We start from the raw sequence: 22,241 nt of genomic DNA, 5'->3' as shown, positions 1-22,241 counted from the left end.
AAGAGTCACTACAGAAGAGTTGCCCCCCACAGCCTGGGCCACTCCAGTGTTCATGAATGGTGCCCGTGCCCACACCCCTGGACTGAGACTGCTCTTTCCCCATCAGGGGCCACCTCACTCCACCTTTGCTGCCATTCATTCCCCATGGAACCACAGTGTGGGTGTCTGTCCTGGTCACTATCACATGGGGGGGGGGGGGAGGTGGCTCCTTTTCTGTGACCTCCCTGGAATGACTTCTGAGGACCCTTTTCTACAGTGGATGTTAAAACTTGAACCTCCCCCCTGACCTTGCTGATCCTGACCCAGTTCACCAGCCCCCACCCCCGCCTCCGAACTCAACTTTTATTTATTTTTATTTTTTATTTATTAATGAGAAAGATAGGAGGAGAGAAAGAACCAGACATCACGCTGGTACATGTGCTGCTGGGGATTAAATTTGGGACCTTCTGCTTGAGAGTCCAATGTTTTATCCACCACACCACCTCCTGGACCACCCAACTCGACTTCTGTGACATAAGGCTGAATACTGGGTCTGGGCACCACAGGATGAGTGAGGATGGACACACACACACACACCCTCAGGTGGAGAGGCAGTGTTCTGGCCCTGCTAGGAGTAGAAATCTGAGGCCCGGGCCTTCCCCCCCATTGGCAGCTCCAGGTCACAGGGGAGTGTCCCTCATCAGCCAGGCTGCAGGCAGCTTAGACAATGCCAGGCTGTCCTGGCTGAGGAGGAAGCAAAGCTGGGAGACAGCGCCGAGAGATCCCTTTATGCTGGGACAGGCCGGCTACACAGCCCTGCCCTGTGCCAGCTGTGAAGCTTTTGCCCCTGGGCCCAGATGTCTGCTGTGGAGATGGTGGAGCAGCACATTTCTGTGAGGCCTGAGAGGTTTACCCACCAAGGAAGGCCTGACTCATGCCCCCACGGGCCAGCTTTGAAGGCAGGCCACAGAGTGCTAAAGAGGTAGCCTAGATCAAGGGGTGTAAGAGAGGCAGCACCACCCCCTAGCTTGTCCAAGGGCCACTCTCCTCGGAACCAGGAAGTAACTGGGCCACGTTGGCGTCATCATACTGACCTAAGGACTGGGATGCACCTAACCCAGACTGGCTTCCGGGAGGCGGGCGGAGGGCCTGCTGGGCTCCAGGGCCAGGCTCTGCCCTGTGAATCATCCCCACGTGGTCGCCTGAAGTGGCTCTGTTTGCTCTCAGAGCACATGATTTGTTTGGAGGTGGAGGGGTGCAGTGGGCAGCCCCACTGGAGCTGTGTGAGTGCATTTGTGTTAATTTCTAGTCATCCCAAGATTGAGGCCAGGAAGAAGGTCAGGGAGTCCAGGCAATCTTCTCCTCAGATGAATTGGGCTAGGGGAGAAAAGGAGCTCAGTCCTATAGGACTGACAGGTAGACCAAGTCTGAAAAAAGCAAGACTGGTGTGGAGCCTGTCCAAGTATAGCTATTTACAGGGGTGATGACTGACTACCTTCCTCTAGACGCTCTGGTTCCTCCTTGGTGCCTGGAGGTGCAGGGAGAGGGCATCTGAGATGTGGCCAGCAAGCCCACCCCTGCCACAGCTTGGTGTCCACCCCATCATGGCTGTCACCTGCTCCCTTGTACCTCATGCCAGCCTGCATCCAGCTCTGCTACCTACCCCAGACTGTCTTCTCTGACTAGCGCCTTCTCACGGGCAGGACCCCAGGGTGTGGCTTTCAGTTCTAGCAGGGAAGTGGGAAGCTCTGGGTCTAACCAGCCAGGTGTGTGGTGGGGGGGGGGGGGGAGGGGGACAGACGGCTCTGCAGTACTGTACTCAGTGGGAGTTCGAGGGGGAGGGGGACAGACAGCTCTGCAGTACTGTACTCGGTGGGAGTTCAAGGGGCATTCACTGCAGGTGCACGCTGAGTCCCCAGACCAAGCATGAGAGAAGGATGTGAAATGTCTCAGGAGTCACATGGTATTGGTTACTTGTTGAAATGATACAAATTGGGCTATATATTAGGCTAACTAAAATAGTTCATTAAGATGATTCCATCTGACACAGAAAACTGAGAAATGCCATGCATGTACCAACAACTGTATTTATGGTAAATCACTAATCGCCCAATTTAAAAAAAAAAAAAAAGATTACGCGATCTACATCCCAGGAGGTAATGAAGTAGACAAAGCACTGGACCTGTAAACTTTGGAGTCCCAAGTTCAGTCCCCAGCATCACATATTCTGTCCTCCCTCCTCTCCCAACACTGGTCAGCTCTGGCTTATGGTGGTGGTTGCTGGGGATTGAACCTGGGACCTAGGAACCTCAGATATGAAGGTGTTTTTTTTTTTTCTTTTTTGCATAACCACTATATTATCTCTCCCCCTTCCCATCACGTAACAGATGATGCTCTGGTCCTCTCTCCCTCCCCCGTATTTTCTCACTGACAAGTATATCTTTAAAAACATCAGTAGTTTTTAATGAGGGAGGGTGAAGCGCAGCATCACTCTGGCATGTGCATTGCCCACGACTGAACTCTGCATCACATGCCAGAGAGTCTGACACTTTATTCTTTGAACCACCTCATGGGTTATGTCTGTCTGTTTCTTTGCTCTTTTCTTTTTTAGTATGACTACTAGAAAACTGACAATTCTGTTTGTGGCAGGTGTTGTTTCTGTTCTGCTGCATGACTCCAGCTCCACAGGCCTCGGGGACAGGTGGGGAACCACAGCACTGAAGTGTCCTTCAATGCACTGGGGCCAGGCTTTAAGCCTGAGTGGCACACATGGCAAAATAGCGCACTATCCAAGTGAGCTGTCTTGCCCCTCACCCAGGCCCAGGCCCCGGTTTTGACACCAGACTGCAGAATGAGTTACAAGCATCTGGGCGGGAAGGTGGGTCTGTGAACCAGAAGTGCTTATGTCTCTGGGATAGTGGCATTAGAAGGCACTGGCATTAGAAGAGCCTGGTGGGGGGGGGGGGCAGGGGACAGAGTGGGGTGTCAGCAGAATAGCTTAGGTCTGGAGCTGCCCAAGTGGCCCTTCACCCAGGAAGATGGGAGCCCAAAGGCACTGTTTCCCACAATTCTTCAGTGTCCCCCATCTGACTCTGTGCCTTCCCCTTTTCTTCTGGGAGAAGGGGAAGGGTAGCCCTCCAGGAGCCTGGTGCTCCTGGGAACTATGCATCATGTAAACACAGCCTGTCCACTGGCCTTTGTCAGGGCAGAGTGGCCAGCCTTGTGGAGGAGCACACCCCAAGTCTGGGCAGAGCCAGAGTCCCCTGACCGCCGCCCAGAGTCACAGTGGCCAAGAGAATGGGCCTGGCCCTGTGAACACCTCCTGGCCCGGGGGGCTGCTGGCTCCAGCCCTTGCCCTCCCTCCTCCCCCAGTGTGTCTCTTTTGTGTGTGAATTATTGATGTCCCCTGGCTCCCCTGCCTGGCTGCTGCTGTGACATGCCCAGGGAGGACAGAGGTGGCCAGCGTGGCCTTAGGTTGGGTGTCTCACTGGGAGCCAGTGGGGGTCGCCTACAGGGACCCTGGGGTGCTGGCCTCAGCCTCACAGTCTGGCGTGGCAATTGGCGGCTCACACAGAGCCAGGCTTGTGCGGGCAGTGGGGCACTGGCGCCCACATAAGGACATTGTTTGCTGAGGTAAAAGGGGTTTTTGTCTCCTCCTGGAGACGGGACAGAGGGAGGAACAATTTCCCCCATTCATCACTAATTCCCCCATGTGAATGGCAGCACATTGCCCCGAGTTAAAGCCATGGGCACCGCAGCCCTTCCCTGCCCGGAGGCTGTGCGGGCACAGGTGGTGGGCTCTGCCACCCTGGGTCAGGAGTCGCCCCAGCTAGAGCCTGAGTAGGAGGGGTCCCCAGCTGCTCCCCCTCCCCATAGCCACTCATGGGTGGGGTGTCCATCCTGCAGGCCTTGCAGCCCACACACCTGGGGGTGAGGGGGAGCAGCCCAAGGGGCCCCGCTGCTTACGGGGCCAGCTGGGTGCTTTCTCAGCCATAAATCTTGGAGCCCAGGAGGGTGGTGGTGGTGGTGGTGGTGACTCCCCGGCTGTAGATAAGAGCAGGCGGAGGCTTTGCCCAAGGTCAGGAGGCAGGGAGGCCCCGAGGCCTCTTCCGGTCTGGCCTGGCCAGCTCATTGGGTCACGGGTGCCCGTCAGTCTGCCATAAATTGCATTTGTTTCTGGAGGGGTGGGGTCATCTAGCAGGCCCCAGCCAGGTGCTGATGGCCTCTGTGCTCTCTGGGCCAGGTGCCCTGCTAGGACCTGGGGGTGGTGAGCCACAGTAAGGGGAGCCTGGCTGGGCTCTTAAGTCTTTAGCACCCAAAGAGAAGGTGGGGGGCTGCTTCTCACAAGGGAAACAGTAAGTACAGGGCCTCCCTGCCTGTGGGCTGGGCAGCACCCTCTGTGTCAGCAAAAAAACCCCAAGACTGAAGGGGTTCTGCCTGGTTAGATGCTACCTAGTGAGCACTGTAATGAGCTGGGAGCACCCTGGGAGCTCACAGAGAAGGGGGGTGAGGGCTTCTGGAGTGACACCCCATGGATCTCCAAGTAGGAGCTGGAGGTGTGTGTGTGTGTGTGTGTGTGGCAGGGGGTCTGGGAGGGGATGTCCACACACAGGCATGTGAATAGGACTGAGAGACAATGACAGAGGCTCTAGGAAAACTAGGTAAAGGGGTCAGTGTGTCAGAGTGGGGGCAGGGACTAGGCGGGAGAGATGGGCTGGAAGTGGCCTTTCAGTGAAGTCCTAGATGGACAGTGTGATGGGGGAAGGGACAGCAGGTGCAGAGATGACCCAGGGCACAGCTGGAGTGGTGTGAGCAGCAGGGTCTTAGGGGAGGGGGTACCTGGATGGAATCTTCCCCTGGCCTTGTGGGGCACAGACCCTCCTGCTTACTGAGTGGCACCTCTGCTGGCAGGGACAGCAATAGCTGTGTCCTCTTAGGTGTCCTCCTCAGGCTGCTTGCCCCCCTGGCCTGCTCTCCCTCCCTCCCAGGGGGAGTTGTGCAGAGGGAGGTGGTGACAGGACTCTGGGTCCCGAGGGCTCCCTGTGAGCGGGGGCAGCACCAGAGGGGTCAGAGAGCTTACCATGTTCTGTGGAGCCCCATTTCCCCCATGGACCTGTGCTCACAAGAGCAGAAGTCTGCAGGATAGTAAGCAACCCATCCTTTCTAGTGAGTCCCGTGGAAGCTCGACTCCAAGGGACGGAGGCAGGGTGGGGTGAGGAGAGCAGGCGGAGCCTCTCTGGGTGCCCTGTCCTCTCCTTTGCCCACCTCAGGTTTGGCAGCTGCCTGGGCTCTGAGGACACCCCCCCCAACTCACATCACCATCTGTTGAAGGCGTGCATTTGGAAGTAGCCATCTTAGAGAGCGAGAAAGTGTGGGGTGTTGGGTGCCAGGCTTTTTTGGTGAGGCACCATTGTAGCGACTGTAGCCCCAGAGGCTCTAGGAAGCAGTGCGACCTCCACGGGTAGAACTGGGCCACAGCCCCTCTCCATTTTGCCTAAAAAAAGGTGGGGCGCTTGTGGGTTCCTGTCCCTCTGATATGGCTGGTACCTATGGTGACTTTCCCTTGCCCAGGGCCATGTGGAGGCAGAAGTGGCTTGGCCCAGAGTTCAGGGGGTGGGGGCAGACACAACTTGTGGAGGGTCTTTCTGGTGGTAAGACAGGCAGAACAGAAAATCTCCCATTGTAGTCCTTTCCAGTAGTCAGTTCAGCAGTCTGTTGACAGTGTGGTATAGCCAGCATGGCTCCCAGAGAAAGGTTTTCATCACCTTACACAGGAAGTATGTATCCACTAAGCAGACACCACCCTGGGGAATCTCAGATGTATTTTCTGTCTCTCTGAATTTGCCTAGCCTCAATTTTTTGTGTAAGTAGATTTGGGCAATATTTGTTTCTGTTGTGTTTGGCTTATTTCACTTGGCAAGATGTTTTCAAAGTTCATCCACATTAGAGTATGTGCCAGTTTCATTTTTCATGACTTAGCCACTGCACCACCTCCCAGACCACCATTTTTCATGACTGAATAGTATTCTGCTGCATAGGCCAATCATATTCTGTTTATTCATTTGGCAAGGTTTGCTCAAACTGTCAACTAATAGTTTAAAGAATTTAGATATTTAAATAGTGGTGTAGGCTTCCAGGTTTGGAAATCTAGTCACTTGAAATAGTTTCCAGAGAGGTGACTGAGTAGAGCATATGTATGTTAGAGGCCCTGGGTTTGATCCCTGGCATTGCATAAAGGAAGTGGTGCTCTGTCTCTCACCTTATACAATAGGAAAAAAAAAATAGCAGGAAAGGTGGGGTGAAGTGTTGGGCTTACTGGAGTGAGGCCCCTGCATATACCAGAGCAGTTCTCTGGTCCCATAAGAATAAATTTTTGGGGGTGGAGGGTAGATAGCGTAATAGTTATACAAACAGACTCTCATGCCTGAGGCTCCAACATCCCAGGTTCAATCCCCCACACCACCATAAGCCAGAACTGAACAGCGTTCTGGTAAAAATAAATCTTTGGGGCTAGGTATGGCACACAGACCACCATGTACAGGGACCTGGGTTCAAGCCACCACTCCCCACCTGTAGGGGGGGATGGTTCATAATTGGTAAAGCAAGGTCAGAAGGTATCTTCCCCCCTTTCAAAAAATTCTTTAAAATATATTTTTATATTTTCCCTTTTGTTGCCCTTGTTTTTTTTTATTGTAGTTGTAGTTATTGTTGGATAGGACAAAGAGAAATGGAGAGAGGAGGGAAAGACAGAGAGGGGGAGAGAAAGATAGACACCTGCAGACCTGCTTCACCACCTGTGATGCATCTCCCCTGCAGGTGAGAAGCCGGGGGCTCGAACCGGGATCCTTAAGCCGGTCCTTGTGCCTTCCGCCACGTGTGCTTAACCCACTGCACTACCGGCCGACTTCCTATTTATTTCATTTTTTTTTAATATTTATTATTTATTCCCGTTTGTTGCCCTTGTTCTATTGTTGTAGTTATGATTGATGCCGTTGTTGTTGGATAGGACAGAGAGAAATGGAGAGAGGAGGGGAAGACAGAGAGAGGGAGAGAAAGATAGACACCTGCAGACCTGCTTCACCGCCTGTGAAGTGACTCCCCTGCAGGTGGGGAGCCGGGGGCTCAAACTGGGATCTTCACACCGGTCCTTGTGCTTTGCACCACCTGCGCTTAACCCGCTGCGCTACCGCTTATTTCATTTTTAATGAGATACAGATGGAAAGATGCAAAGACTAGAGCACTGTTCAGGTTTATGGTGATGCTGGAGATTGAACTTGGGACGTTAGAGCCTTGGACATGGTGTCTTTTTTGAAGAACGATTATGCTGTCTCTCCAACATTATCTCCCCATCAACTAAAAAAAAAAGCCACGGGGGTGGGGGGGGCGGGCAGTAGCCCAGTGGGTTAAGCACACGTGGTGCAAAGTGCAAGGACCGGCATAAGGATCCCGATTTGAGCCCCTGGCTCCCCACCTGCAGGGGAGACACTTCACAGGTGGTGAAGCAGGTCTGCAGGTGTCTATCTTTCTCTCCCCTTCGCTGTCTTCCCCTCCTCTCTCCATTTCTCTGTCCTACCCAACAACAACGACATCAATAATGATAATAATAACCACAACAATGGTAAAACAACCAGGGTAACAAAAGGGAAAAAATGGCCTCTAGGGGGGAGTCGGGCTGTAGCGCAGCGGGTTAAGCGCAGGTGGCGCAAAGCACAAGGACCGGCATAAGGATCCCGGTTCCAACCCCGGCTCCTCACCTGCAGGGGAGTCGCTTCACAGGCGGTGAAGCAGGTCTGCAGGTGTCTGTCTTCCCCTCCTCTCTCCATTTCTCTCTGTCCTATCCAACAACAACAACAATAATAACTACAACAATAAAACAACAAGGGCAACAAAAGGAAATAAATATTTTTTAAAAAATGGCCTCTAGGACCAGTGGATTCTTGGTGCAGGCACTGAGCCCTAGCAATAACCCTGGAGGCAAGCAAAAAAAAAGAAAAAGCCACCAGTGATAACCCTGGTGGCCAAAAAAAAAAATCTTCGATATTTTTTTTTAAATGTTTATATGAAACAGGAGATCTCATGCATATACCATTCCACCACCCAGGCTAAGTTTTTCATTATGGGTGGGGAAAGAGACATGACATTACTGCAGTACTCAGAACAGGGAAGACCATTCAGAGTCTTCCTATGTGTTACCTGGGCTCCCCCTCAGGGCCTCAAGCACATCCCCTAGCCCTCAATACTTTTTGTCTTAAGAAGCAGAACAAAAAAATCCTTATAGACAGTAAAACTGCTCTACCCTGCACATAAGGTCCCAGTCTGGCCCTCACTGTATGAGCAAACACTGTCTCTGAGAGAAAAACCTCAACGTGGAATAGCCAAGCATTGACGATGACAACACAGCTTGGTTGGTTTGACCACATGGGATCCTGCTGCCTTGTGGGCTCCTCCAGCCCCCACCCCCCAATCTGCTCAGCTGTTTCACATGGGGGCAGCATCTGAGTACTGATAGGTCTGTCATCATTGGAGCCAGCCCAGTTGTGGGATGCAAGAGGACTTGAATGTAGCCTCAGCACCTAACCATGGGAGGAGGGTGTGTCAGGAAAATCTGATCAGGGAGGCAGATGGTGAGGTGCCCCTTCTGGGCCCGTGTAGGGTGTGGCACTGCGAGAGGCTGAGCTCAGCGACACCTGGCTCATCCTGTTCCAAGCAGAGTGCCCCTTGACCTTCCCGGCAGCCCAGGCTCTCAGAAGTTAAGCAGGTGGACTAAGAACAGGCACCTGCTGGAACCAGAACAGGTGCCCCTCCCTGCCCCAGACCCAAGCCTGAGGTACAGAGACTTCTCTGGTAACAGGCACTGACCTTAGCAGGGGTGGGAGCAACACTCAGGCCCCAGAAGCACGAGTGACACCTTGGAGAGACAGGCCTGGGGGTTGAGCTGAGTGGCTGCGTCCTAGGCCCAGGGAAGGAGGGCGGTCTGCAGCAGGCTTCAAGGCTAACGGAAGTTCATTAAGCCACAAGCAATAGGGCAGGCATCAGTGCCTGGACCTGTGGGGTCTGGAAGCACAGGCAGGACTGAAACCAACAGGGGTAGGAGTGTCAACTCCTGTTGAACAGGCAGCGGGAACAGGAAGGCACCTCTGGGAGACTGGGCCATCATTTGTGGAGGAAGCAGGTATGGTTTGGCCAGTGGAGGGCCAATTCTTTTTTGATCATCTCGAGTTTTACTGCTCCAGGCCAACTTTTTCAGAGATGCAGGGGCTGGCTTCAAACCTGAGTGGTGCACACAGCAAAGCTCTGCACTGTCTGGGTAAGCTGTTTTGCCAGCCTCTATACCCGTTTCTATAATTCATGGTCCTCCTGCTATACTGTTGGTGTCTGACCCCCCCAGGAGGGGTGGTTAGCACCTGTATCCTAGGCTGGGGCTAGGCCAATATGTAGTAGGTGCTCAGGAAATATTGCTGGATAAGGGCAGGAGTAGATGGCATAATGGTTATGCAAACAAACTGTCATGCCTGAGGCTCTGAAGTCCCAGATTCAATCCCCCACACCACCATAAGCCAGAGCTGAGCAGTTTATATATATACATATACATATGCATATCTGGATAATCTGTGATGGAGGTGTGGAGTGGCCCAGGTGACCCTAGTAGTAGTATGGCTATGAGCCAGGTGTGCAGGTAGCAGGCCCACGATTGGTCGAGGCACTAGAGCCGGTCGCCATGGTGATGCTCTGGAGGCACACCAGGGACTAAATCTTCATAATCTGCAGGCTTTGAGGGTGGGGTCCTGTTTGACTCTGGCCAGGGCTGAGGTCAGGGCTCATGACGGCTGCTTCCCCTCCCCCACCCAGGCTTATGGGTGCAAGGTGCCAGTGACCTCTAGAGCTCATACAGCTGAGGAAGCAAGAGGCCAAGGCTGGACCAGCGAGAGGGACCTGGGATCTATGACTAGCCTCAACTTCAAAGCTTATCTCCTCCATGTTCTGCGCTATACTAGGCTTCCCACAGCAGGGGGAGCCCCTGCAGAACTTTGAGCTGTCACTGCAAGCAGGAAAATCCTTTGAGCTCTGGGAGTTACAGGGACTTCAGACCCTGTAGCACTGATGAAGGGTATCCAGAGGGCAGCTTTGTGGGTGTTGTCAGGACCGGGCTGGGCCTACTTTGAAAAAGACGGGGAACTGAGAACTGAGGTGTCACAGTGGTGCCAGCCCTCCTCATGCTGGAGGAGGTGTAAAGGACGGGGTGGGCCAGAGGAAGAGCTGGCACGTGGCACAGCTATCCTCATGACGGGGACATGCGCCTGGCAGACTCGGAGTTGTGGACTCTCACTCCATGCACTTGCAGTTGGGCCTCCTGGGAGCCTGGATATGCCATTTGTGGCTGTGGGATACAAGTGTCTTCCATGTCCTGCCCAACCTGTGCAACTGGCTCCTCGTGCCCCAAGTTTGTGGCAGAGGGCGCCCGACCCGCTTCAAGCTGGTTAGGGATAGGTTCTAATAGACTCCTTGTGACCCGTGTCCTGGAAGGGGGCCTTAGGAGGGCCTGAGTGCTGGACGGGTGGGTACACCTCACACCCAGGCCTCTTATTCCAGACGACTCCTCCTCTGAGAGTGGTAGCGGCAATGGCTCCTCCACCCTGAACCCTTCCACGTCGAGCAGTACGCAGGGTGACCCTGCCTTCCCTGAAATGAATGGCAACAGTGCTGTGGCCCCCATGGACTTCACAGCAACCACAGAGGACCAGCCCATCAACCTGTGTGACAAGCTCCCCACAGGCACAACTCTGGGTACCCCCACGTACCCATCGGATGGCTGTGGCCCTGATGGATTGCGGAGCCGCGTCAAGTACGGGGTGAAGACCACCCCTGAGGTGGGTAGACTGAGGCTGCAGGTGCCTGGGCCGTGAGCCTTTCTCTTCCTCTCTGCATCAGGGTTCTGGGAGGCTGTGAGACTGTGCCCATAGTTGTGACACCAAGGCCAGGTAGTGGCCTTGGCCATTATACTGTCATTTTCCTGGCACTTAGTGCCCCCTTCTGTGTCCTGGGGTCATGGCCTCTGCCTTAGTGGAGGTAATGGGAATGTGGGTCCTTTCCCCCCAACCCAACACAGAGTCTGCAGGGGTGTCTTGTGTCCTGCCTCCTCTGTAAGCCTGCTTCCATTTTATAGAAGGTGCAAGAGTGGGTGAGGCCTTTGAGGCTTCAGGACCCTAAGACTCCTTGAACTTGTGGGGTGGAAAAGCAGGGCACAGTAGGTCCACTCACCACCGATACTGTCCCCCCACCTCTATGCCACTCAGGGTTCCTGCAGCAGGAACACACAGCACCAGGCACCTGAGCTCTCCTCGGATGTCTCCTTCCAGGTCTGAGAGGCCCTGGCAGAGCCCTGCAGCCCAGTGCCCCTGCACAGGGCCTTTCCTCTCCCTCTCCCTGGGCTGGTGTTCTCTTCTGCAGAGGAAGCGTGTGGGTGCCAGTGCCGCAGCTCCTTCCTGGGGCCGGGCCTGGCTCCCTCTCCCCACCCTGCATTATGCACTGGGATGCACGGTGTCAGCCAGGGAGCTCTGTCGAAGCAACAGGGACCTGTTGCTTTGGCTGGTTCCCTCTCCCAGCCCATCTGTCCCTCCCCACACAGCACACGCTCTGCTTTCCTCACAGCTTGTCAGCTCAGGGTTGCAGCCCCTCGGGGATCAGGGAGGAAAACCCTGAAGCCAGAAAGGATCTTGGCACAGCCATAAGAGACTAGAGGGTGGTGGGAACCCTTTTTATGTCTGCCTTTCCTTCCCAAGGAGTGGACACTGCTCTGAGTGAGCTACTGGCCCCCTCCCTTCCATGCAGTGACTGGTTCAGGCCTTGCGGCTGGTGTGCTGCCCATCCCAGTCCCCAAAGTCCCCTTGGCCTGTGGGCAGTCACCTGGCCTGACCCCACGCCTTCTCTCAGTCACCCCCCTACAGCTCAGGGAGCTACGATTCCATCAAGACCGAGGTCAGCGGCTGCCCAGAGGACCTGACGGTAGGCCGGGCCCCGACAGCAGATGACGATGACGACGACCATGATGACCACGAGGACAATGACAAGATGAATGACTCTGAGGGCATGGACCCCGAACGCCTCAAGGCTTTCAACGTGAGCACTGCGAGGGCTGCATGGGGCCGGGGCTGCCAAGGCCAAGGCCAGCCCTTTCCATGGCCTATTTCTCCCACAGATGTTTGTGCGTCTCTTTGTGGATGAGAACCTGGACCGCATGGTGCCCATCTCCAAGCAGCCCAAGGAGAAGATCCAGGCCATCATCGAGTCTTGCAGCCGGCAGTTTCCCGAGTTCCAGGAGAGGGCCCGCAAGCGCATTCGCACGTACCTCAAGTCCTGCCGCCGCATGAAGAAGAACGGCATGGAGATGGTGAGCCCCCAGCCCACACAGCAGCTCACCCTTCCCCGTGCTGCCGCTGCTCTCCACCATGCTCCAGGGTTACTGGGTGGCCCCCACCTCAAAACAGATTGCTCCTCCCAGTCTTCCGGTCCTCCTGGAAGCAGGTACTGTGACACATTTAATAGCGGGAACTGAGGCAGAAAGACTTCCTAGCCCCTACTGGCCACTCTTTGGCAGGATCTGGGTGCAGGTTCACGGCCCTGACAGTGTCTCCACCCCCACTGTGCCTGCAGACCAGACCCACGCCTCCCCACCTGACCTCGGCCATGGCAGAGAACATCCTGGCAGCTGCTTGCGAGAGCGAGACAAGAAAAGCAGCCAAAAGGATGCGCCTGGAGATCTACCAGTCCTCACAGGTACTTACTTGCTCACAGCCAGCTGCCATCAGTGTGTTGCCCTCCACCCCTGCGGGGTTGGGTGGGGGGAGTGGCCTCCAGTCAGTCCAGACACAGGGTCCTGGTTCAGGGGCAGCTGTGATGGGGTGGGATGACACGGTGCTGAGAGATGGGTAAACAGGTCAAAGAAACCCCATCCTGAAGGCCTTGCAGATCTCATGAGAGACCAGACTGCAGCCCAAGCCCAGGCGCCCTGAAAGCACTTTGAGCTGGACTGGGCAGCCCTGGGTGCAGGACTCTGCTACCCCATGGGCACCCCAGCGCCTCCTTTCTCTCTGTAGGACGAGCCCATAGCCCTGGACAAGCAGCACTCCCGGGACTCCACAGCCATCACCCACTCCACCTACTCACTGCCAGCCTCCTCCTACTCCCAGGACCCTGCGTACGTCAACGGCGGCCTCAACTACAGCTACCGCAGTTACGGGGCCTTGAGCAGCAACCTGCAGCCCCCTGCCTCCCTCCAGACAGGAAATCACAGTAACGGTGAGTGGGGAGAGCCAGGCCTCAGAAAGGAGCTGGGGGACAGAGGCTGTGGTCCTGCCATCATTAGATTGGAGGTGCAGAAGACTTCCTGGTTCAGACAAAAAGCCTGCCAGGGGTGCCAGGTTCACCTCAGGTGTAACCTCTCCACACTCTTGAGTCACAGGTCAGCTCCCTCCTCCAGTGTTGGACCTCACTCCTTGCACTGTGGGGCAATGGTTTATCATTTATCCCCCATTATACCCCACAAAAGCTGACAGTTCCCTAGCTGCTCTCTATATTCTTCCCAGGAAACTGATAGACAGTACTAGAGAGATAGTATCTGAAGAGAGACACCTGTGGGAAGTTAGGTGTAGCTCCACACTGAGAGCAGCCTGGTAACCTGAGGAGTCAGGTTTTAGTCAAGGAGGGCTATGTGTTGTGCTGCAGGGTCAATAAAGGCTCGGGGTGTGGGAAGTACCCAGAGGGCACTGGACCACTGCTTAAGGAGCAGGTTGGAGGAAGGTGCTGCTCACAGTCCAGAGAAGCCTGGTTCTGGGTCTTGCCTGAGAATTGCTTTCAGGTCCTTGCCAGTGAGGAGAGCCCTCTCTGTTCCAGGATACAAGGGAGGTGCTAGGTTCCTGTCCAAGACTGAAAGCCCAGGCACCATCCACTCACCTTGTCCCTCACTAGGAACTCTGTCGAGCCCCAGGAAGATGCCTGCTGGGCTTACCTCTTCATCCCTACCTAATGCCTCTTAACCTAGAAAGAGAAGCTGCCTGGCCCTAATCCCTGCAGCTGAGGCCCAGGTGGCCATCCAGCCACAGTGAGGGGGAAAGCCGCCCCAAGAAGGCTGCTTTCCTTCCAGGAGGAGCCATCCGAGTGAGAACCCTGCTATTTGTGTGAAGACAGGGCATGGGGCAGTGAGATCTGTCTCAAGACTACGACTGCTCCCACCCTGTTCCCAGCTGCCAGAGGGGCTGCAGCAATAGCCAGGGCTTCCTTTTGGGGAGACATCTGGCTATTCTCCTGTGCACCCCCAGGGCCCATCTCCTGTCTGTGAGCACCCTGTCACTTAGGGGAGGGCAGTGATGTCACTGGGCCAGAGGTCTGGTCAGTTACCTCCTGTTTACCGCAGTTGAAACAAAGGATGTGTGACTGCAGGAGCACCAGTCCTAGCCCCTTCCTGGCAGCCACCCTTCAAATAACTGTTGAGTTTGGTCCTTGGACAGACAGGCAGGTCTATCAGTGGTTCAGAGCACTTCACTTTACCCATTACCTTGTCACCTGGAGATGCAAATCAGCTTAGATATATCGAGTTCTGCCAGTCATTCCTGGGGTGCTGGCAACTTGTGCTGACTTCTGTCGCTCCAGCAATCACCTGGCAACCTGAGAGTCTCTCTGTAACCAGAGCTCATGGAAGATGTCCCCAGATCAGAGAGGCACCAGGAAACAGTCATTCTTCTTTCCAGGCTGTAGCTACAGCTCAGGAAAGACAGAAAGGAAGCTCAGATCACAGGGGTGAAGAGTTGGGAGAGAAGAGGGAACCCCAGACCTGTAGTTGAACCCCAATTGGCAGGCCTGGCCTTCCTCTGCCATCCACATGCACTGTCCGCAAGGGCCTCTCTCTTCTGCAGCATCTGGGAGGCAGCAGATGCCTGCTATTTCCAACAAGTCACAGCAGTACATTTTGCCTCTGTTCATTTTAACAGACTTAACTGTTCCCTTGACTCTTGACATCCATATTCTCTGGGCAGAGAGGAAAGACCCTCATGTGACAATAGTTTGTCCATCCCTCTGTACAACAGCAGAGAAACTGCCAGTGTGGAGGCAGTAATGAGTGAAACTGGTTATGAGACCCACAGGGTAGTAAGGAGATGGCTCGCAACCAAGAGCAGCCTCACTTGTCTGTAAACTGAGAGCAAGAAGCAGAGAAACTAACAGGTGGGGTCAGAGGAGGCCTCTCTAAGGAGACTTCACTTGCCATACCACCAAATGTGTTCTCTTGCCAATTTCAAGAGCTGCCATGTTCCTGGGTGAGCACATTCCAGAGGCCTGAGAAGCCCTTGCTTACACTGACAGGTGTAGCTAGCTGTCTTAAGATCTTAACCCTCATGCTGCAGAGGGGGGATCTGGTGCCCAGTGGGGTATTAAAGAATGATTTTTGAACTGACAGAGCAGGCTTGACTCTACGCCTCTCCAAAACCAGTGGCCTGCCTTATAAAGCTGGTTGGGAATGGCAGAGTGGAGCTGGGACCTGGCTGGTTCCTATTCTGTTTTAAAAGACTTCCAGGTCCCTCTTTGCTGTTACCATCCAAGGGCAAAGGGAAGGTGATCTCTGCAGGAAGCACCTCTGGTTCCTGCTCTCACCATTTCAGGCCCTCACTCATGTACAAAGTAACTGAAAATAAGGGGGAAATCAAGATGTTTGGCTTATTAGAAGCAGGCTTGAAACCCCAAAGCAAGGCCTTCCTCTACATCCACCCACAGCCCACAGGGAGAGGCCATGGTCCCGAAGGTCAAGCACCCACCTCGTTCCTTCCCACAGCCAGGCAGAGCAGCTGTCTGCTTTCTCTCCTCTCTCCAGTGGACAGGAGCCCCTTCCTTGTCTGAGCACGTCCGCCACACAGGTGTTTCTTTTCCTGGCCCTGAACTCTCTGCTTGTTCTTCCCTTCTGGGCTGTCAGGATTGCCTGCCTGCAGCATCTTAAACACCATGTCCCCAGAGAGGGTTACTGCTAGGGAAGAACAAACACACTCTGCCTGACAGCCTTGCTCACGGGATGGCTCCATATTCCCTCTGGGCTCTGGCACTTCTGCTCAGTGTTGGGGACTCAGGCAAGTTCCTTTGCTTCAAGGCCTCCTCCTCACAGAGCACCTGATGGTTGTCAGAGAGAAGCAAAGGTCTAGTCAATAGTATCAGGAGCCAGGCAGAGCCCTATGCTGACACCCTGTCTTCATTGTGAGCCAGGCATGCCAACACATAGGCCCCATCATCTTGGGCACCTCTCGCCCGTCACACAGTGACGGCCCCCTTCCTCACAGGATCACTGAGGGCTAACAGAGACTCCCGTGCCTTGTCTGCTGGTACCAGTCCTTGGAGAGACTTAGATGCCTTGCAAAGGTGTCTGCTCCCTTCCCCCTCCCGACTCTGTTCCCTGTCCTCCTCCACAGGGCCCACAGACCTCAGCATGAAAGGCGGGGCCTCCACCATCTCCACCACGCCCACGCCCACACCCTCCAGCAACAGCACCAGCAGGACCATGCCCACCGCCCAGCTCAGCCCTACGGAGATCAGTGCTGTGCGGCAGCTCATTGCTGGCTACAGGGAGTCTGCCGCCTTCCTGCTGCGCTCTGCAGACGAACTGGAGAACCTCATTTTACAGCAGAACTGACCCCAGCAGCACCTGGAGTGCACTCCTTCAGGGAAGGAGGCTGGTGTCCCAGCCCTGAGCCCGGCTTCCTGCCTCACCAGTTGGTACATTTTGCTTTTTGAAAGAGGTGGGATCCAAAAGAGCTGTTTCTAGCCACACTCCAAGCACCTGAAACTTCGGGCACAAGGACACTTTTTTTTTTGGAATCTCACCACACGGGTGCTCTGACCTGCTTGGAAGAGGCCAATGTGGCAGCTTTGGAAGGGCTGGGGCTCCCCATGACAAGGCGCTGGGCCACAGCTCTATTTAGAATCATCTTCGTGGACCCTGATGTTAGAATCCTACCCCCAGATAATTACCTTTCAAGTCTTAGGTGAGCAGAATTGCATATTTATTGAGAGAAACAAAGTGGACCCTTTCTTCCTCTTCCCTTAGTAATTTATTTTTCTGAAAATGGATTCTTTTGTGTTTGTACAGATTGCCAGTCTGTGTCTGTCTGATTAGAAGGATGTGTCCCTGTGACCTAACATTCCATATCACTACACTGGTGCGGGCGGGGGTCTGCGGGGCAGGGCAGGGCTGGCACAGGGCGGGCTAGTCCTCTGAGTGCCCAGCACCGCCAAGCAGGAGCACCTCACTTAAACCCACTGCAAAGCAAACAAAATCTGCTCCTCCTCCTTCCATTCCACAGAAGCCCCAGTCGCATGGTCACCTGTATTCTACCTCACACTCCAGCGTGGGCTTTTTCTAGGATGTGCCCTGAGCCTGTTCTGAATGGCTGTCTCAACTCCCCCATGCAGAGTGCCCGGGAGGTAAGTTCAGACGGGTGGCCAGGAGCTGGAGCCCAGAGAGGGCCCTGGCCCTCCAAAGCAGCAACTCACAGGTCCCTAAACCCTCCTGGCTGCTCAACAGGACAGAGCTGCAAGTCAGTCGGCAGGGCCCTTGCCCTGCCCCAGGGGCCAGGTTTGGGCCCTCAGATACCTTTTCTTCAGTGTGAGCCCCCCAGCTGTCAGGCACTCACCAAACAGGAAAGAAAGCTGTGACACCTGGGCAGACTGAGCTCCTGTCCCCTCACCCCCGTAGCCAGAGTTGAGTACATCAACAAAGAAGTAGAAAAGCAACTTGGGTTCTGCTAGGACCAGTCTTTCCTCTGGAAGGGCCAGTTCTGAAAGAGACCCATAATCCCTGGAGTGTGAAAGTGGGCAAAAAGAAAAAGCTGGCCTGGTTTCCTTCTTCCCCAATAGGCACTTCCTCTTGCTCAGTGCAATACCTACCAGTGCTGCTAAAACCAGGGATTCGCCCAGACCTCAGAAGGCCCACTGGGTCTCTCCATGCAACACTCCGTAGCCATGACAGCAGCTCTCTGCTGTGTGCCCCTGCCCCAGTTGGCAGAAGCCCTCCGTTGCCTTTCCTCCCTCACAGCAAAGAGGCCCCAGGGGAGTCAGGGCCAAGTGGACCCCAGGACAGCCACAGAAAACCACTGGGTCCCAGAGCAGACAACCTTCCCAAACCAGCTTTTCTGTAGCCAGCTGCCTCCTGGCACTGGCAGATCTCCCTCAGGAGGGGCGGGGAGGGGGCTCTAGCATGGACATCCCACCCTGCCTCACATCGAGAACTGATCTGTGGGCCCCCTAACTCAGAAACTGCAAGGTAGGAAGCCCCACCACCCTATGCTTACTTCCAGCCTCTAGAGGTTGGGAGCGGTTTCTTTTTCCTCTCTCAAGTGGCCTCCAACACCCACCCCACTCCCGCCTTCCATCTGACTCCTCTCCAGGCCTCCATCAGGGCCAGGATGACCACGATTCGCCCTTAGCACAGCACAAACTCCAGTGTCCAATGTCTCTTCTGAAACCTAGTCATCAACATGTCCAGCCCCCACACCCCTACTCAGTACCACTCCCGGATGTTTGAATTTGTGTAAATATTTATTTTTGTGTGTGAACAATACTACAAAGTAATCAGTAGATCTTTTGCAAAATGTTACCCCAGGCAATTTGTGGAAATCGTAAATGTTAAAATCTGGCAGAGACAATCGCCACCTTAGAATTCTTGGTATGAATTGCTTAACATGTCATTTCTCCTCCCAGAGGCAGGACCCAAGTACGGCACAAATGGTTTGACTTTCTTGACAGACAGGAGTGAGAAAGACTGGAGAAGGGGCTCCCGTCACCAACTGCACAAAAGATTAGATCTAAAGATCAGTCTAAGCTACAGTTTGAAGTCACATTTTTCTGAGTTCAAGCTGTCCTAACCAACCACCTTCAGCCTGCCTTAGTACTGCAGTAAGAGCATAGGTCCAGTGTGTTGTAAAGAGACAGGAAAGGACCACCAGTGGGCCGCCCCCCCCACCGGCCCCTCCAGGACAGTGGGTTCTGTCATGCTGATGCCACCTCCTGGGCAGGGTGGATGCCCCCTGGTAATGGCAGAATCAGGAGCAAGTTACTGTGTGGAAACAGGATTCCATTAGCTAGTTCAGTCAGGGAACTTGTTCTGTTTTGCTTTTGTTTGAAAAGATGCAGCTTCAACCCTTCCCTTGGCTCCTAACTTGGAGAGCATCGAAGAGCTAGTTCTTCTGAACCTCTCCCACTGCCCGTCTTCACCCTCACCCCAGGGACTGCCTTCTCCCCAGGAAGCTTCCAAAACCCTGACCAAGCCCTGACCATTTAAAATTCACATGGAGGGCCACAGGGCATGACTAATAATTTGGAATCCTAAGTTTAAAAGGTTAAAAAAAAAGTGTAGAATACACTAATTCCAGAGTCTTTGCAGAAGGCTACTCGCACAAGAAAGGTAGACCTGGGAGAGAAGTGGAAACTGGTCTTAGTTGTGGGTCGTCCAGACCAGTGAGTGTAAACCATCTTAAATTCATTTTACCATCACCACTTGGACAGTGGACAGTGTTGAGGGGAGGGGGACAGGCAAGGGTTAGGAGGGCTTTGGAGGATGTCAGATAGGCGGAAACCAGCCATCCCTATCCCCAAGGGCCACTTACGACTCCAGGGGTGGTTACAGGATTAACTACCAGTTCATTTTCAAAAATGCTGCTTTGAACTCAGAGGGTTGATACTTTTAATTTGTAATTTTTTGTAAAACTTTTTACAAGATAGTAAAGTATTTCACCAGAATACCAGTTTCAATCCGTCCATAGTCTGATTTTTATATAATTTAGTGGTGCTTTAGAAACTTTGTTTTTGTTGTTTCTGAGCTAAATGGCTCAATCTTTTTTCGCCTGTATCTACCTAAGACCAATGTGAACCTTTGTATTTTTGCTCCTAATTTTGGACTCAGTGAAAGTGTACTGTTTACATGTACAGATGCCCCAGCCCCTGTGTGTTCTGCAAGACTCGCTCTTGAGGAAGGTGCGCCTCACTATAAGCTCATCTGCTTAGCAAAGCCACCAAACAAAACCTCTCACTTCTTACCTGTTTCCACCTAAAAACACAAACAAAACCTTACACCACACAGAATATGGATTTGCTGAAAAACACTTTTCTAAGCTAAAAAAAAAAAGAAAAGAAAGAAAAAATCTCTGCAGCAGGTGGCCCACATGCCCCGTCAAATGGTCCATTCAGGAGAACGGCTCAGGACAGACTTGCTAGCAGCCACTGGAGGATAACTGCCTGGACAGGCCAAAGCAGGCCTCTGCTGCAGAGCGGTGGCAAGGAGACAGCTCTTCTAGCAGTTCTAGCAGCTGGGGAACGGGAAAGACAAGGTGGCCCACGTGACCTTTAGAGTCAAGCCACCCAGGATTTCAGGACAGCCTAAGAAGTCACCGGTCCTGTGGCACGTGTTCTGGAAGAGCATGCACTCCCTCTGAGATGGGGTTTTAATGAGGCTCCCCAGTGCGGATGGCACAGGCATGTTTTTTCAGGGTTCCCTCAGAGGCAGCTCGCTCACAAGTCATCGCTTCTGGGGAGGGGCAGGGGCTACAGACAGTAAGTATATGGCACTTAAGGCAAACAGTGGATGACACCAACTTTTAAAGGTGACTCTTTAGTACTAATCAATGGCTTCTCCTCTAAATTATATTTTTACAAATATGCACCTATGCAACTTAACGTGGCTCTTCTAAGCAGGTGAGGACTTCCTCCTCAATGCTCTATAAAGATTATTTGTGTTCTATATAGTGAGTTTTTCCAGTAAATGTGGCTTAATATTTTAATTCTTAGAATGTGTCTTCTCTATGTGATGCAACTAAATTCTGTTTTGTTTGTGGAATGACTAGCACAGGCCAACTCCCTCTCCCCTCACTTAACAAAAGACCAATGAGCTGTTAATCAAGCTGTTATCTCCATGGTATTACTTGCTAAATGCACTGATTTCATAAGTATGTGGAATCCTTTTTCTTTTGAATCTGTATATCATATATAAGACTGAATCTACTTAATAAACACTGAATAACAAACCGAATGCCTTCTTTCTACCATGTATTCGCAATAGCAGCCCTGTCCACTAGTTCTCTTTTTTCCAGTTTAACACTGAAATACCTTCCTACTAACAGATTCTACCTTCTTCTAGCTAGTAAGCTATCACACAGAAGGTCCTCTGTAGACTTGAAAAAACATTTTTTATTCTCAGGGATTACACAGTAAGCACGTGCACTTCTACTAAGTTGAATCCCTGCCCTCATATTTTCTTCCATAAACCCATCACTTCTTACAACTGTAAGTCTGTCAAAAAGAGAAGGAAACAAAGATCTACTGGTGCCAGCCAAGTGCCAGGCACTACTGTGAAGGCTTGGTCACCTTCCCAAGGAAGTGTTCTTGTCCCACTTCCAGATGAGCAGAGAGGTGTAGTGGGTATCTCTTAGTGCAGCCAGTGACCAATGCCCTGCTTCCCACCCAACATCCCAGTGCATGTGTCCACTAACTAAGGCACTCACACACAGTCACTGAGCACTGGTTTGGAAACTAAGCAAACACCAACCCTGTTCTAGACCATCAGCACCAGACATTCCATTCAACCCCAAACCCTGGATCCCACTTTAAAGTGGAGGGGGAGGAGACACAAAAAAAAAGCTAAGCAATTATCTGTACAAAGCTTTATTTTCCCTTCACCCTACATAAACCATTTTTATTAAACTGCAAGGAAAATTTGTAGGGATATGACAACAGCTGGCTTATTTTCATAAGCTTACCACAGAACACCCACTTTGCGTGGGGCCCTAGATTCAAGCCCTGTGACCACATAGGTACATCATGGTTGGCACCAGGCAAACTCTGGCTGATGCTGCAGTGTGGTGGTACCTCTCCTCTCTGAATAAAGGACAAGGAGTTTGAGCCAGAGAGGCCACTCAGCAGTGGTATCAGACATCTATGAAACACTGGTTCATTTTCCAGTGTCATATTAAAAAGGGGGGGGGGGCTGAGCAGTGGTGCACCTGGTTGAATGCACAAAAGGGAGCAGGCTCAATCCCCTGGCAGGCCCCCACCTGCACGGGGAAGCTTCATAAGTGGTGAAACTGTGCTGCAGGTGTCTCTTCCTCTTCCCTCTCAATTTCTCTGTCTCTATCCAAAATAAGTAAAAAAGTTTTTAAAAACTTACTAAAATTTTTATTTAAAAATAAAAGGACAAATAGTTGAGAGTCATTACACCAAAGGAGTATCCTCCAGGGCAG

The 22,241-nt window shown here is 53.0% G+C and overlaps 1 protein-coding gene across 5 annotated transcripts in view; it reads left to right on the top strand.

Moving 5' to 3' along the window:
• Positions 1–21,030, top strand: part of NOL4L (nucleolar protein 4 like) — a 74,772-nt gene extending 53,742 nt beyond the window's left edge. For 4 of the 5 annotated variants that reach the window (XM_060188572.1, XM_060188576.1, XM_060188577.1 and 1 more), the window contains exons 3-8: positions 10,570–10,847; positions 11,911–12,096; positions 12,176–12,367; positions 12,631–12,753; positions 13,074–13,275; positions 16,425–21,030. In XM_060188572.1, coding sequence (XP_060044555.1) covers positions 10,570–10,847; positions 11,911–12,096; positions 12,176–12,367; positions 12,631–12,753; positions 13,074–13,275; positions 16,425–16,645 — 1,202 coding nt within the window. In that variant the 3' untranslated portion in view covers positions 16,646–21,030. The remainder of the gene's footprint in view (positions 1–10,569; positions 10,848–11,910; positions 12,097–12,175; positions 12,368–12,630; positions 12,754–13,073; positions 13,276–16,424) is intronic. The other variant, XR_009549093.1, reaches the window with a different exon arrangement.
• Positions 21,031–22,241: the final 1,211 nt, after the last annotated feature.

The sequence above is a fragment of the Erinaceus europaeus genome, chromosome 1 (genome assembly GCF_950295315.1).
Source record: "Erinaceus europaeus chromosome 1, mEriEur2.1, whole genome shotgun sequence".
Classification (NCBI taxonomy): Eukaryota; Metazoa; Chordata; class Mammalia; order Eulipotyphla; family Erinaceidae; genus Erinaceus; species Erinaceus europaeus.
Note: the sequence above shows the minus strand (reverse complement) of the source record. Positions and strands in the feature narration are given on the sequence as shown.